Consider the following 12,671-nt stretch of genomic DNA (forward strand, 5'->3'; position numbering starts at 1 on the left):
TTTAATTTCTCAGCAAATGCATTTAGAATACACAATTTTAGTGAGAGACTTCCATGAAAACAGTGCACTTCTTTTTAGTTAATACTTACACTGAAAGCATTTTTTCACTTCACCAGTTTAAGCTGCATTCAAAATTACTTTTAGCGGTGTTATTTTTCATGCATTCACTACACTATCAAAGGTTAGCAATTTCACTACCGCACTATTTTTAGGTAATGTCTGTCCTCTCATTTTTTGAACATGAAATTATTTCAGTCAGCCTTTTATGAAGTTCTGTTTCAGTATGCTGAGTTCAGCAGTTGGCTTGAGCTTCATTTGAACACATTTGCAAAGACCTGCAATTGATAATGCCAACTATACTCTGTTTTTTAAAGGTAAAGTTTCTAGCTCTTGTGGCTGTAGGGAAAATTTGTGTTCCCCCCCCCAAGAGACTACACTTGCAAGGCCAAGAGATCACACTAGTTTATTATTATTAATAGGAAAAATCCCCAGAAATAGATCACTTGCTTGAGTTGCTCTTCCTAGTTTGATTCCTTGGCAGATGCCCCTAGGCATGTTAAATAACACACAAGGAAAAGTGTTATCAAACACATTAAATGTGCCTTGATGTAATTAGGTTTGAAACATTTTAGATGTCAGTTAGCTATTGCATAATGCACAACCTCATGCTAAGAGCTTGAGACAGAACTTCACTATGAAGAAACTTTATACCACATGAAATCCAAATACAGATTTATAAGTATTCAGGAATTTTAAATACATTGTGTTACTCTAAGATTCCTACAAATTGGAAAGGAAATGTGACAGGAATTGACAGCTCCATGTAAACTGATTGTTACAGTTGGTGGAATACTGCCCATGAAGGTCTGTACTAACAAAACCACACAAAAAAGGATGATAAATAACCAGAAGACACTACATTCTTTTTTTTTTTTCTCTTCACAGATTGGAAGATAATTCCAAATTCTTTCTCAAAAGAAATGTCTTAACAGCACTAATTCTAAGATTCCAAAATTAAATTTTTCTCTGCTCAATGATCTGCAAAATACATGTAGAAAGTTGAAAAGTATTTTTCATGCAATCTCATCACCCTGCATATGAGTGAATATATATTTAGAAAGCTTTTAATCTCTCATAATGCAGTCCTGTCTCTGATAATTCGTTCAAGAGATGTAATGTGTCTGAGGCAGATTCCCGCCCCACTCAGTTAAAAGTCTCCCCAGTGAAGCTTTCCTTTAACAGTCTTTTTCCTCCTAGCATACAGGCACTTATCTGTCAGAACTGCATTTTGTATACAAAAAGTAATCCTTCTATCCACATCACTAACTTATTTCATAATGAGTTCAAAAAAACTGAACAGGATGTGTAAGCTTACAGTTTTTAAATCATGTTCAGTACTTCAACACGAACAGTTAAAAATCTTAGATGCAAGCAATACCCAGGGACAAGCCATCCAGACACATAATTCTGAGGTAGGAAGTATCTCATTTTGAAACGGACTGAGTAAATGAAGTATTTAGCTTGTTAGTGACACAGAACTATTAAGTAGATTTTAATACCTTCTCCTTACAACACTACATCTCTCAAAAGTAGTATTCAATTAGTAACTTTTTTCTTTTTTTACACAGACTATACAGCAGTTCTGCATTAAGGTATATTAGAAAATACTTGAAGTTAATATATTGATAGAGACCCTATTCATTATTCCTGTTTTCTTTTGATAGTCAAACCAGGAGCTGAGAAGATAGACACCATTAGTATTACCATGTAGCTACTCTTGTTAGCAAAACTGAAGATTTGATTTTTTATGAACAAAGTGAAAAGGAAAATTCTTTGCTATACAAATCTAGAGTACTCAACTGTACCACGTAGGTACAATTCACTACTAACTGAAAATCAAAAATAATAATTTTATATAATAATATTTATATTATTTATATTTATAAATTTATATAATATCAAACTCATATTATTGTTAGCAAAAAACAAACAAACAAAAAACCCAGAACACTAGAATTTAGACATGTTTAGACACAAGGTTTTACTTGTATTTGAAAATTTACTGAAGTTTACAAGCAATTTAGGTGTTGCCCTAAAGCACTTATAGGAAGTTTGTTTTTACATCAAGGTTTGTTCCTTCTTAGCCAACCTACTCTCCAGACACACAGTCAGCAGACTGCAACACTGATGCAATTTCTCTTTCTATGGTTACTATATACACACAATAATGTACATGTACTTGAGTCCTATATGAAGAATTCAGTGCTTTATTGATTTGACATTACAAGCTTTTCAAAAAGATGGTAGTAATAACACTAAAGAAAACTGAAATGAATCTAAAAATACACACTAAAAGCTTCTTGTAAATAAAAGGACACCAATTAACATTAAATTCTGGTAAATTCTGGAAAAGTAAGGATGCTTGTTAGCTGATAAGTTAAAACTGACTATTTGTGTTTATTTACATCTCACAGTTACGCAGTGTTTTCTCTTGCCACTTGTTTATAACTTTGCAAGCATTTACCTGGACTCTGTATTTCTGCATCTTCCAAATCCTTATTTAATAGGTCAGACACGTCTAGAGAGTTCAACTCTTCCAGAGAATTTTCTTTTTCTTCCTCTTGACTGTGGAAGTTCTCTTTGTCTTCAGGCTGAGAGTCTGACTTCCCTGATTCAAGAAAGATTTGACCTGCTACTACTCGAGTTCCTGTAGAATGGTCCTTTACCTGGTCCTCTGCAGGTAAAGCCTGAAAGAAAGCAGACACATAATTCAGAAGATGAGAAACCAAAGAAAGAAGTTGCAAAAAAAAAAAAAAAAAAAAAAATATATATATATATATATATATACACACTGATTTAAAAAGATATGCTCTCATGGTTTTCATCTGGGTTCCAATTAGTATAGTACATTTAAAGAGGAGTAGCAGAAATAAATTGAGCTATTAGCTCTCACTGACTCCCTCCTAGTTTCATGAAAAGAATACTCTTCAAGATAGAGAACATTAATTCTTTCATCACACAGAAGTAGTCAATGAAACAGTGAGAGCTACAGAATTCTTGCAAACAATAATTGAATCATAGTTCTGCATTTCAGACCCTTGTTCTTACTCCGCAAGAAAAAAACAGAACGATTAGAAACTTTTCTCACCTCTGACTCCAGTGATTCATCTTGATTTCCTTCTTCATCTATAAGAGAGGTTACAAGTCATTACAAATGTTTTCCATAATGTTTTATTTTTGAAGAACAGCTAAAGTTTTGGTTTGATTGTCGTATTTTACCATTGTTTTGAAATACTCTGGTGTATAAAGTTGAGTAATGCAAGTAATACACTTCAAAATAGACCCTGTCATCAAGTGTTGTCAGGAGGAATCAGAAGTCTCACATCAGAACTTGAAATTATGCCAATACAACTGTATCCAATATTAGAAAAGCTACAAGATTTATTATTACTGTAACTCAAATTAATCCTCTACATTAACATACAGTCTGAATTCTTCCAGTTCAACTAAACTACTTGAAAAGGTACACAGAAAGTGAAAAATAACTCAAGTAATCAGAGGATTTTAGTCACCATATCAGCTTTAGTATAAACAGCTTCAAGATTAACCAGAAAGTGATATTAGCACCACCTCACTGATAATTAAACAGTACTTTGCATAGAAGAATGATAAATCCTTGTGCCTGACCAGCATATTCAAACTTCAGGCAGAAGTTTCTCTTCAGAACTGTGAGAAATGACTTGAGATATTGCTTAAGAGCTGTAATCTTTGATTAACTGTCATCTTTCTCACTTGAATGGGTTATTATAGGCTAACTGGTTAAAAGATGGGGAAGAGAAGCTGAAGATAAGAAATGTCATTAGGCAGAGATCCACTAAAATGCAAAGTGAATGGAGGTGAAAACAAGGGAGCAGATCATCTCAAAAGTTTATTTGTTATGACAGTTTCATCACTGTTTTGCAGAGTTGTGCACGTGATTCAAAGGGCTACTCGTACTTCAAACAACTTTACTTGCACTACCATTTATCTCTATCAAAAGCCTCAAATTACCACAGCTGAAATGTGATTCTTATCAGATCTGACAATGTTATCAGCATCTGACACCACCTCATCTAGGTGAAATGAAAGAAAATGCTATAGGCTTCCATCCCTCCAGTACAGAATTCAAATCAAAATAAAAAGCTTAAAATCTAAACAAACATGCTACTAACACCTATTACATATAAGAATTCCACTCCCCACGATTTTGGGGTTTATAATACTATCTGAGAACAACCAACACAATCTAGAGCTCATTAAATGTTTGCTCTTCATCCCTGAAAGTATATCACCCTGTTTCATTTCTATTGCATCACTAAAATTCTCTCTGAAGGAGCCAGCTTCGTTATTGAAAACCTGTACCTGAATAATTGGTTCTAAGACCAGTCTAAAACAACAAGTCTAGTTTAACTGTTTGTGGCTCATGGCAAAGCAGATGAGGTTGCAGAGATTACTGGTTATATGACTAGAGATAACTTTGATTAATATTAATTCCAGAGGACTGATGACTAATATGCACCCTCTATTCACAGTAGTGTCTTTTCTCAACTGCTTCTTGGAAATACTTCTGACAGAATTAGTGGCAGGTCACAGTTTGACCTAAGAACAGCTTATTAGTCAAGGTTCAACTCCTGAATAAAGTCACAGACAATACATTTGTGCACCTGTTTCAGAGGTTAAAGCTGATAGGTTCATTTGTTTTTCCATGCACAAATGCTAAAGAAAAGGTAATAGACTTTTTTTTTTTTTATTAAGTTGAGTCTGTTATCAAGGGTGCCTATCTCTGTAAAGAGCTTCTGGGAAAAAAAAAAAAAGAAAATGAATCCCACTATTTTTTTAAACAAATAAGAAAGTTACTAAGAAGTACTGAAAGGAAAGAGTAGGCAAAAGGATTTGTGCCTGAAACATGCAGCTGGTGAAATTCACAACGAGCTTCTTAGAAACCTTGCAGTACTACAGACGCAGCTGGGTGTTCGCATGCCCAGCCAGGATTCTAGGACAGCTAAACACCTGAACACCTGCTTCAATTATCTACCACTTCATATACAGTTAAGATCAGCTTCAAATAACCACATTTATTTTAGCCCAAGTAAAAAAACCTCTGTTCAGTTAACTTATTTAAATACAGCAGAAGTATTCCAGCTGTAGTGCTAGGTGAGTTTTGTGAGAACTACCCTTTGCAGGAGAGTATGATGGAGAGGGGATAGAAATAGTGGGAATCAGATGGTGCAGTTCAGATAAGAATATCATTAGGTTGAAAGAGCCCAGCAGTTCCAATGTTTTGTTGTATTCAAGAACAAATCAACTAAAAAGCTAAAGAGCTGCTGCTACCAAACAACTAATACTATTTCCTTTAACACTAGAATGCTTACTCACCTCTGGGAAATAAATCAAAATTCAGTAACTGGAAGCTGTAGGCAATCTCCCAGAGTTTTGACAAACATATCACTGACAGATGGTCCCCTTACAGTTTTTGCAATACTTTTCAAGTTTCAAACACTATCGCAACAAAGCAACAAGTGAGATTTAGCATGCTCTACACTTTGTACACAGCAGGGGTGCAAGACATATCTCTGTGGTGCAGGAAGAAAGTATTTCTTGGACCATTAATAAAGCATAAAATAAGATAGCATTTACTTGATCTTTGTCATTTTTTTCATTTCTATTTTGTGTACATAATGAATTAACGGAGTAGAACATACATGTACATTTATCTTTAAGTTAAACATTGAGCATGGATATCCTTTTTAATATGCACAATCAACAGAAGTTTGATGACTGCGGTTCTAGAGATTCAATGGTATTTTTACTTCTTTCAACATTCTTTTCGTGCCAGTGACTAGTCAGATGATGAAACAAAATGTAAGCCCTCTTTATCCCAATTTGGTAAGAACAAAGGAAACCTAAAAATAAGATTACCCATGACTGCTCCTTATCAAATTTGGACCTTATGAAGCACATCCAGAGAAGGACCACAAAAATGGTCCAAAGGATGGAACATCTCCCCTAGGAGGACAAGCTGAATGAGCTGTGGCTGTTCAACCTGGAGAAGAGAAGGTTCCAGGGAATCTGACAGTGGCCTTTCAGTATTTAAAAGAGGGCTATAAGAACAAAGAGGACAAACTCTTCAGCAAGGTCTGTTATGATAGGGCAAGGGGAAATGGTTTCAAACTAAAAGAGGGGAGATTTAGACTGGGTACAAGAAAAAAGTTTTTTACAAAAAGAGTAGTAAAGCACAGGAACCCGGAGGGCCCACAGCACAGAAGCCCAGAGAGGTGGTAGATGCTCAGTCCTTGGAAAAATTCAAGGTCAGATTGGATGGGGGACTCTGAGCCACCCAATATAGCTGTAGATGTCCCCAGGAGATATCCCTGGGGGAGCTGGACTAAATGACCTTTAAAGTTCCCTTCCAACTCAAAAAAATCCGTAACTCCATAATTCTATAAGAAACTTTCAACTGTTGAATTCAGAAAAGAAATGGCCAGCAGAGCCACTTTAGCACAGATTCTATTCCTATTACATGAACCTCAAAAACTTGCAATGAGTTAAGCAAAATCCTTAAGCAGCATCTATTCAGCAAGACTAGTTTCAAATTATCCCTTCAAATTATCTAAGTAAATTATTCCCAGTTACAATCTTTGTAGCGTCCTTGTTTTAGGGCAGCTACAAGATAAAGCTCTCACACTGAATGCAGATCTTTTTTTCCAGTCTCCCTGCAATTGCTGCTAGCTGTTTACAACCTTCTGTAGAAACTGAGACTCTCAATAAGGCAAAAGTTTAGGAATGCATTCCAGTTAGGAAAAAACAACAAAAAAACCTCAAAAGGGTCAGGAAAAGCCATTAAACTCTGACTTTTATGAGAACAAATATAAATACATACCTGTGCTCATCTGTCCTACCAGTTAATAAAACAATACCAGTACAGAAAAAGTTCTGCCTATCACTAATGCTAGCCAAAGAAGGTACAGGATAGCCAGATCAAGAATTGCTTCCTCTCTTCAAGCAAAGCAAAAGAACTTCTCTTTATTCCTGTGAGCAAGGGAAAATATCTAGAATCAAATAATATCCACAATCAGAAACAAGTAAGATTATGTTCCCCCCGACACTGTTAATGAAGCAGAAGCAGCAGAAGGCCACTGCAGCTACAAGCAGTAGCAGATGATCATCTTTCACCAGAACAGAAGCAGCTACTATTTTCATCTGCTTTTGCTCATGCCCCCATAGGTGCCTTAGTATTCTTCCCCTAGACTCAACCTCAAATTTCTTCATAATCTGTACTAACATTATGACTTAAATTAAGAATCACCCCTTTCTCTTGATGAGTTTTCTTGCAAGAAATCTTTAGGAAACTGCTTGAAGCAGATTATAAGCACAGTTAGGTTTTAAATATATAGCTAATTGCTTGACTAAGAAAAGTCCTTATTAAAATTGTCTTCCAAAGTTTGGAAATAACAGTTGAACCATTTTTATTTAACCTTCTTAAAATGCCTCCCTCTAATATACTCTGGTTCCAGGTAACAGTTTCCTGACAACAGGGAACAATCAAGTATTTAAAGAAGCATTTAACACAGTAGGTAGGCATGTAACAGACTCTACAAGACGCAGGCTTACTGTTACTGAAGGAAAGCAAAGCACCTATGAAGTGATTATTAATTCTTTTTCCTTCAGAAAAAAGAGGAAGTAGGAGCAAGACAAATTATTATTATTTTTTTTTCCCGTTGTTATCTAATATCCTTTCCTAACTAATTCAGGATATTAATGAAAAATTTTATGTCACGGGAATAATTTAAGTTTGGCAACAGCACCCTATCAGGCAATGTACCATGGTTTGACTGTAAATATACTTTTTTTTTTTTTTTGAGGTTGATTTAAGCTATGAGAATCTCATATTCACAAACAGAGCTATAGGAGGGTGGAAAAGCAGTCCAGAAGACCTGCATTCTGCATGCTGCCAGAGCCACAGAGGTGCTGTTAAACAGCCCCTAATTATGACAGAACTTCCATATACACAACAGACACCTCGTTTGATGTGAATTATCTCAGCTTTATCTTTTATATCAGTGTGAACACAGCATTCACTCTGTCATGGTACATCTCTGCTCTAGCTTCATAGTCCTTGTGCATGCCTTTTCCATGCCATGGGAAGTGTTGAGCTGGCTTATAACATTACACACTAAGCTCTATAATTACAGTTGATATTCAGTCTGAGCTCCAACAACGGAACTTAATTTTAGGTTTCTATCATACATATGAAAATAAACCGCAGACTAATGAACTTACCTCTAATGAAAAGGCTAAGTTAACTTTCTTGAGATATCAGTCTATAAGCACACCATCAATAACAAAAACTGTACAGTCAAGTTCTCAAAAACTTTAAAGACTCCCTATATAAATAAAGGCATTGCATGTTTCTTCTCCTTTGCTCCTTTGGTGCCAAGAAGGGAGTGAGAGACAGGAGCCCAGGAAGGGAAGTAGGATGGCAACAAACACAAAGCACACAAACGCAAGCAGCGTCCCAAGAGAAACAGCAAAAGGTACTACAGTGACACAGTGCAGGCTCCTGGAGTGCTGCATATTATCTGTGGGAGAAAGTTCATCTGGTAATGCCAACATCAGCACTATCGGCGCATTAGCTATGAGATCCACATTAGGGAGAAAAAAGCGTTTTGTGTTAAACAAAAATACACCAAGTTGCACTGAACAGACTCCTGCCGTGCAACTAGAACGAACGAGGCCGTGCAAGGTATAAACCCTTCAGTCCCTGAGGGATCCTAGAAGAAAAAAGGCCTGCCTCGCTAAAGGCCTGCCCCGGCCCAGCCCGGCCCAGCTCCGCTCCCCACCCCGCGGTCACACAGCTGCCAGGCGCCCAGCACCCACACCGCCCCGCTGAGGCCGAAGCAGCCCCCACCCTAACCCGCCACCCAAGGGCTCCCGGCTCCCCCACACCTCAGAACCCAGCCGGCAGCCCCAGCAACAGGCCCATGGAAACGAGATCGCACGTTCTCGTTTCACGAGCCTGGCGCGTGTAGAGAGGCAGCAGCCCCACACTCACCAGCCGCCGCCAAACCAGCGGCCCGTAGAACCGCGACACACAGCAACAGCGCTAGACGCGCCCGCCGCCCCATCCCGCCGGCCTCCGCTGCGCCGCCGCCGTCGCCAGACCCCGAGCCCGGTTCCTTCGCCCCGCCCACCGCGCCGGCACCACCAATCAAGTCTCAGCACTGACGAGTAAAAAGCTGACCGCAGAACGCACCGTACGCAAGCCGCCAGGAAACGACTTTCTTCTCTACATGGCCCACGCCGATTGGCCGGGGCAGGCGCTGACAGGCTGTCACGCCCTCTCGTTGGCCAATAGGATCGCAGTAGGAAATAATGGTGGAACCATGCCCGGCCGCGCGAGAGCGCCCTGCCCAAGCGACATCTCTGATTGGTCACGCGCCCGTTCCTACAAGGCCCACAATGCCTCGCAGAGGTCACTCCTGACGCGCTGCCGTCACTACGGGTCGCGAGGCGTCACGGCGCGGTAGGACTACATTACCCACAGTCCCCCGCGCCGAACTGCGCAAGGAGCCGCGGGGCAGCCCTACCTGAGGAAGGGGCGGGAGGGCCAAGCCATTTGTGTCGGGGGAGTGATGCGCGCAGGCCGGGCGCATGCTGCCCCTCAGCTAGTCTGGCGCTCGGCATCCATCGCTGTGTGCAAAAGCAAGCCGTACCAACCTCGGATCACTGCTATTTTATTACACGAGGTTTCAGCAGGACGTTCCGTGTGCTTAAGTGACGCCCGATCTCAGTTCCGTTACGTTCACAGGTCACCCCACAAAAGCCGCTGCGCTTAACAACCCTCTCAGAAGCAAATTCTTCCCGCTACAGTGGGCGCCCCGCCCAGCAGCGCTCCTCCCGGCCAGGCAGAGGCACGCGGCGCCACGTGCGGCAGCGAAGGTGCGCATGCGCACAAGGCGGGGCTGACGAGAGGGGGGGCGGGAATAAAGGCACGTGCTGCGGGGCGGTTTTCATTAGTTTTTGTAAAGGGGGAAGCGTGCGCGCGTGGTTTGTTTGGTGCTGTTGCAGAGGGGCGGTTGTGGTCACGAGCGAGTGGTGGTGCGTGCCTGTAGGAGGTCTTGGTGCAGGCGAAGCGCTGTGTCTGTGCCTTCTGAGGTAATTTCTGAGTTATTTCATGCTTCACAACGTGCGTGCAGGGTTAATTGTAGCGAAGGAATAAGAGAAAAAATACATGGAGGTAAGAAAGTTTTTTTTTTTTTCTTGAGCTCGTTAATTATGTTGCAAATAAAGCACTCCTCAAATGCCGGTACCAGCCTAAAGCCTGTGTATGGACCCTGTGTACTTTACCTGGTAACCTACTGGGATCCAGGAGCCTTTTCAGATATAGGTCTTCTAGTTCCTAGTTAGCCATGCATATGGGCACATACATGTATAAAGAATCCCATGCTTGAACTACTCACTTCATGTGGCTCTGTTTTGCCCCTTGCAGCGTGTCCCCATGTCACTCTTGGTGCTGGCTGCCAGTCCAATGAGCCCTGTGGTTTATGATCCTTGCTGGCATTTAAATCTGTTGCACTCAGGGCTCTCTAGTGCATTCCCCTGGGTGTATATAGACCTGGTAATCTTTGGTCTCTCCTTATTGGCAACTGGCCTTTGTGGCATGCACGTAAGATTAAGAATCATTTAGGTTGAAAAAGCCCTTTGCTATTGTTAAGTTCAGCCATAGACCTGACCCATCAAGTCCCATTACCGGGGTTGTGAGGGGCCCATGATACCAGATTCAAGGTGTGGTTGACCAGGGTGTGAATACAGGGACATGGGTTCTTCCCTGGTCCTGCTGGCCACAGTATTTCTGAAGCAAGCCAGGATGTTGTTGGTCTTCTTGACCTGGGCATGCTGCTACATCATATTCAGTCAGCTGTTGAGTAGCATCTGCAGGTCCTTTTTTGCTGGGCAATTTTCCAGACACTGCATGGGGCTGTTTTGACTCAAATGCAGTACTTGGCTCTTTATTTCTTTGAATGCCATTCAATTGGGTGTTGACCATCTATCTAGGCTGTCTGGATCCCCCCAGGGTCATCCTAACCTCAAGTAGTGCTGAGGTTACAAAAAAGGTTTAATAAGAATTATTGTTAATAGACTGGTCATGTACAGGGCTTAGTTGGACAGGTGTCCTGTGTTTATTTCACAGCTGTCCACCCTTACCCTGCCTTTGTCCCCTCCCCGAAGCTTTCTATAATGTTTGTATAACTTCTCAAGTTCTTTCTAGTATTCTGTATTTTTTATATACTATCACAGTCCTGCTTCTGTAATACAACAATTTTGATTTTTGTGGTGCCTCCCTCAAGGCTATCTTGAGTAGTTTCTTTTAACAACCTATCAGTTAATGACTGCTTGCTTCTCATCTTTGTTATTGTCTCATTTCGTACCTACTCACTAATGTTTGTGCATTTATTTGCTTTATTGTTTTTCTTGTTTCTTGTTATTCTATTACACTAAACAATACTTAACCAGGTAATTTTATTAACCAGATGCTCTTACACTCCTTATACTCTTACTATGAGAAAGATACTGCTGTATGTTTAAGATTCTGGAATTATACTTTTTTTTTGCTGTTGAATTACTGCTATCAGTTACTTTTTTCCCTGCTCATTTCCTCAGGGGAGGAGCTTTGGTTATCTTCAGTGGAATTTCCTAGAAGTTTTAATGAAACCTGAGTATTACATTCTTACTAGAGCTGTAATGTTTCAGGCCCAGGGGCATGAGTTATTTGTATAGATTTCTTGTGTCTGAATTGTGTAGGAGCCTCAGCTCTACACCTAGCCATGGCAACCTTCCATGTTATCCATGTTGTCTTTGTGCTCATGGTCCTGTCTTTAGATGACAGTGCATAACAAACACAGCATAATGAACACCTGCTTATTCTAGAGAGACTAAAAGTGTTGTGACATCAGGCTCATTTTTGTCCTTGGTTTGGTGAAAGCATAGTGTTTGTGCTTTTTAAAATGCTTTAATTATTGAAGAAATAGCAATAGATTTCTATTCTACTAGATAAAGTAAGGAGAACAACTTAATTTAGTAGAAAAGCAGTCTAATAGTTTAGAATTTGTAGCTGAAAATAACAGGAGTTGTTTCTCTACTTCTGCATAGATGTGTGGACTTAAATATATTGAAGTATCTTTGAAATGATTTTGTGAGGTTACTTGTGAGTTGTGGTGCAGATGCTGGGGAAAGGAATAATTTCAAATTAAGTAATTTATTGCAGTGACATATCCAATATCCTATTAAAATGGCTTGCAACCTAAAAATATTGTATATGTTCCACTTTATTACACATTAACACAACAGAATCTGTTGTATTAATGGCAAACTCTAGAGTAACCTGAATTACTTTAAGAAGAGCTCAAAAGAACTAAAATCTGTCAAGATAAAATAGGAGAAAATCATAAGTTTAGCATGGGGGTAGGTCCTAGGGACAAGAGGAACCTGGAATTGATGCTTTCCTTTCTAGCTTGAAAGTCCAGTTCTTGAAACTTTCTGTGCTGACTGCAGTCTCAGGACCAAAGGAAGGACTCTGGTCAGGCAGTGAGCAAGCAAAGGCATATTCAGGATATTCATTATGGGAATAGTGT

At 39.8% G+C, this 12,671-nt stretch overlaps 2 protein-coding genes across 2 annotated transcripts in view; one reads left to right on the forward strand and one right to left on the reverse strand.

The window, feature by feature from the left end:
• Positions 1-9,267, reverse strand: part of SEL1L (SEL1L adaptor subunit of SYVN1 ubiquitin ligase) — a 29,231-nt gene extending 19,964 nt beyond the window's left edge. The window contains exons 1-3 of the mRNA XM_031593131.2: positions 9,092-9,267; positions 3,149-3,186; positions 2,525-2,747 (exon numbers count right to left, since the gene is read on the reverse strand). Of these exons, the coding sequence (XP_031448991.1) occupies positions 2,525-2,747; positions 3,149-3,186; positions 9,092-9,164 (334 nt within the window). The 5' untranslated portion in view covers positions 9,165-9,267. The remainder of the gene's footprint in view (positions 1-2,524; positions 2,748-3,148; positions 3,187-9,091) is intronic.
• A 404-nt stretch (positions 9,268-9,671) lies between these two features.
• Positions 9,672-12,671, forward strand: part of LOC149917879 (uncharacterized) — a 59,874-nt gene continuing 56,874 nt past the window's right edge. The window contains exons 1-2 of the mRNA XM_090142053.1: positions 9,672-9,803; positions 9,848-10,194. Coding sequence (XP_089998179.1) covers positions 9,672-9,803; positions 9,848-10,194 — 479 coding nt within the window. The remainder of the gene's footprint in view (positions 9,804-9,847; positions 10,195-12,671) is intronic.

This window comes from Phasianus colchicus, chromosome 5, assembly GCF_987193195.1.
Source record: "Phasianus colchicus chromosome 5, bPhaCol1.hap1.1, whole genome shotgun sequence".
Taxonomy (NCBI): Eukaryota; Metazoa; Chordata; class Aves; order Galliformes; family Phasianidae; genus Phasianus; species Phasianus colchicus.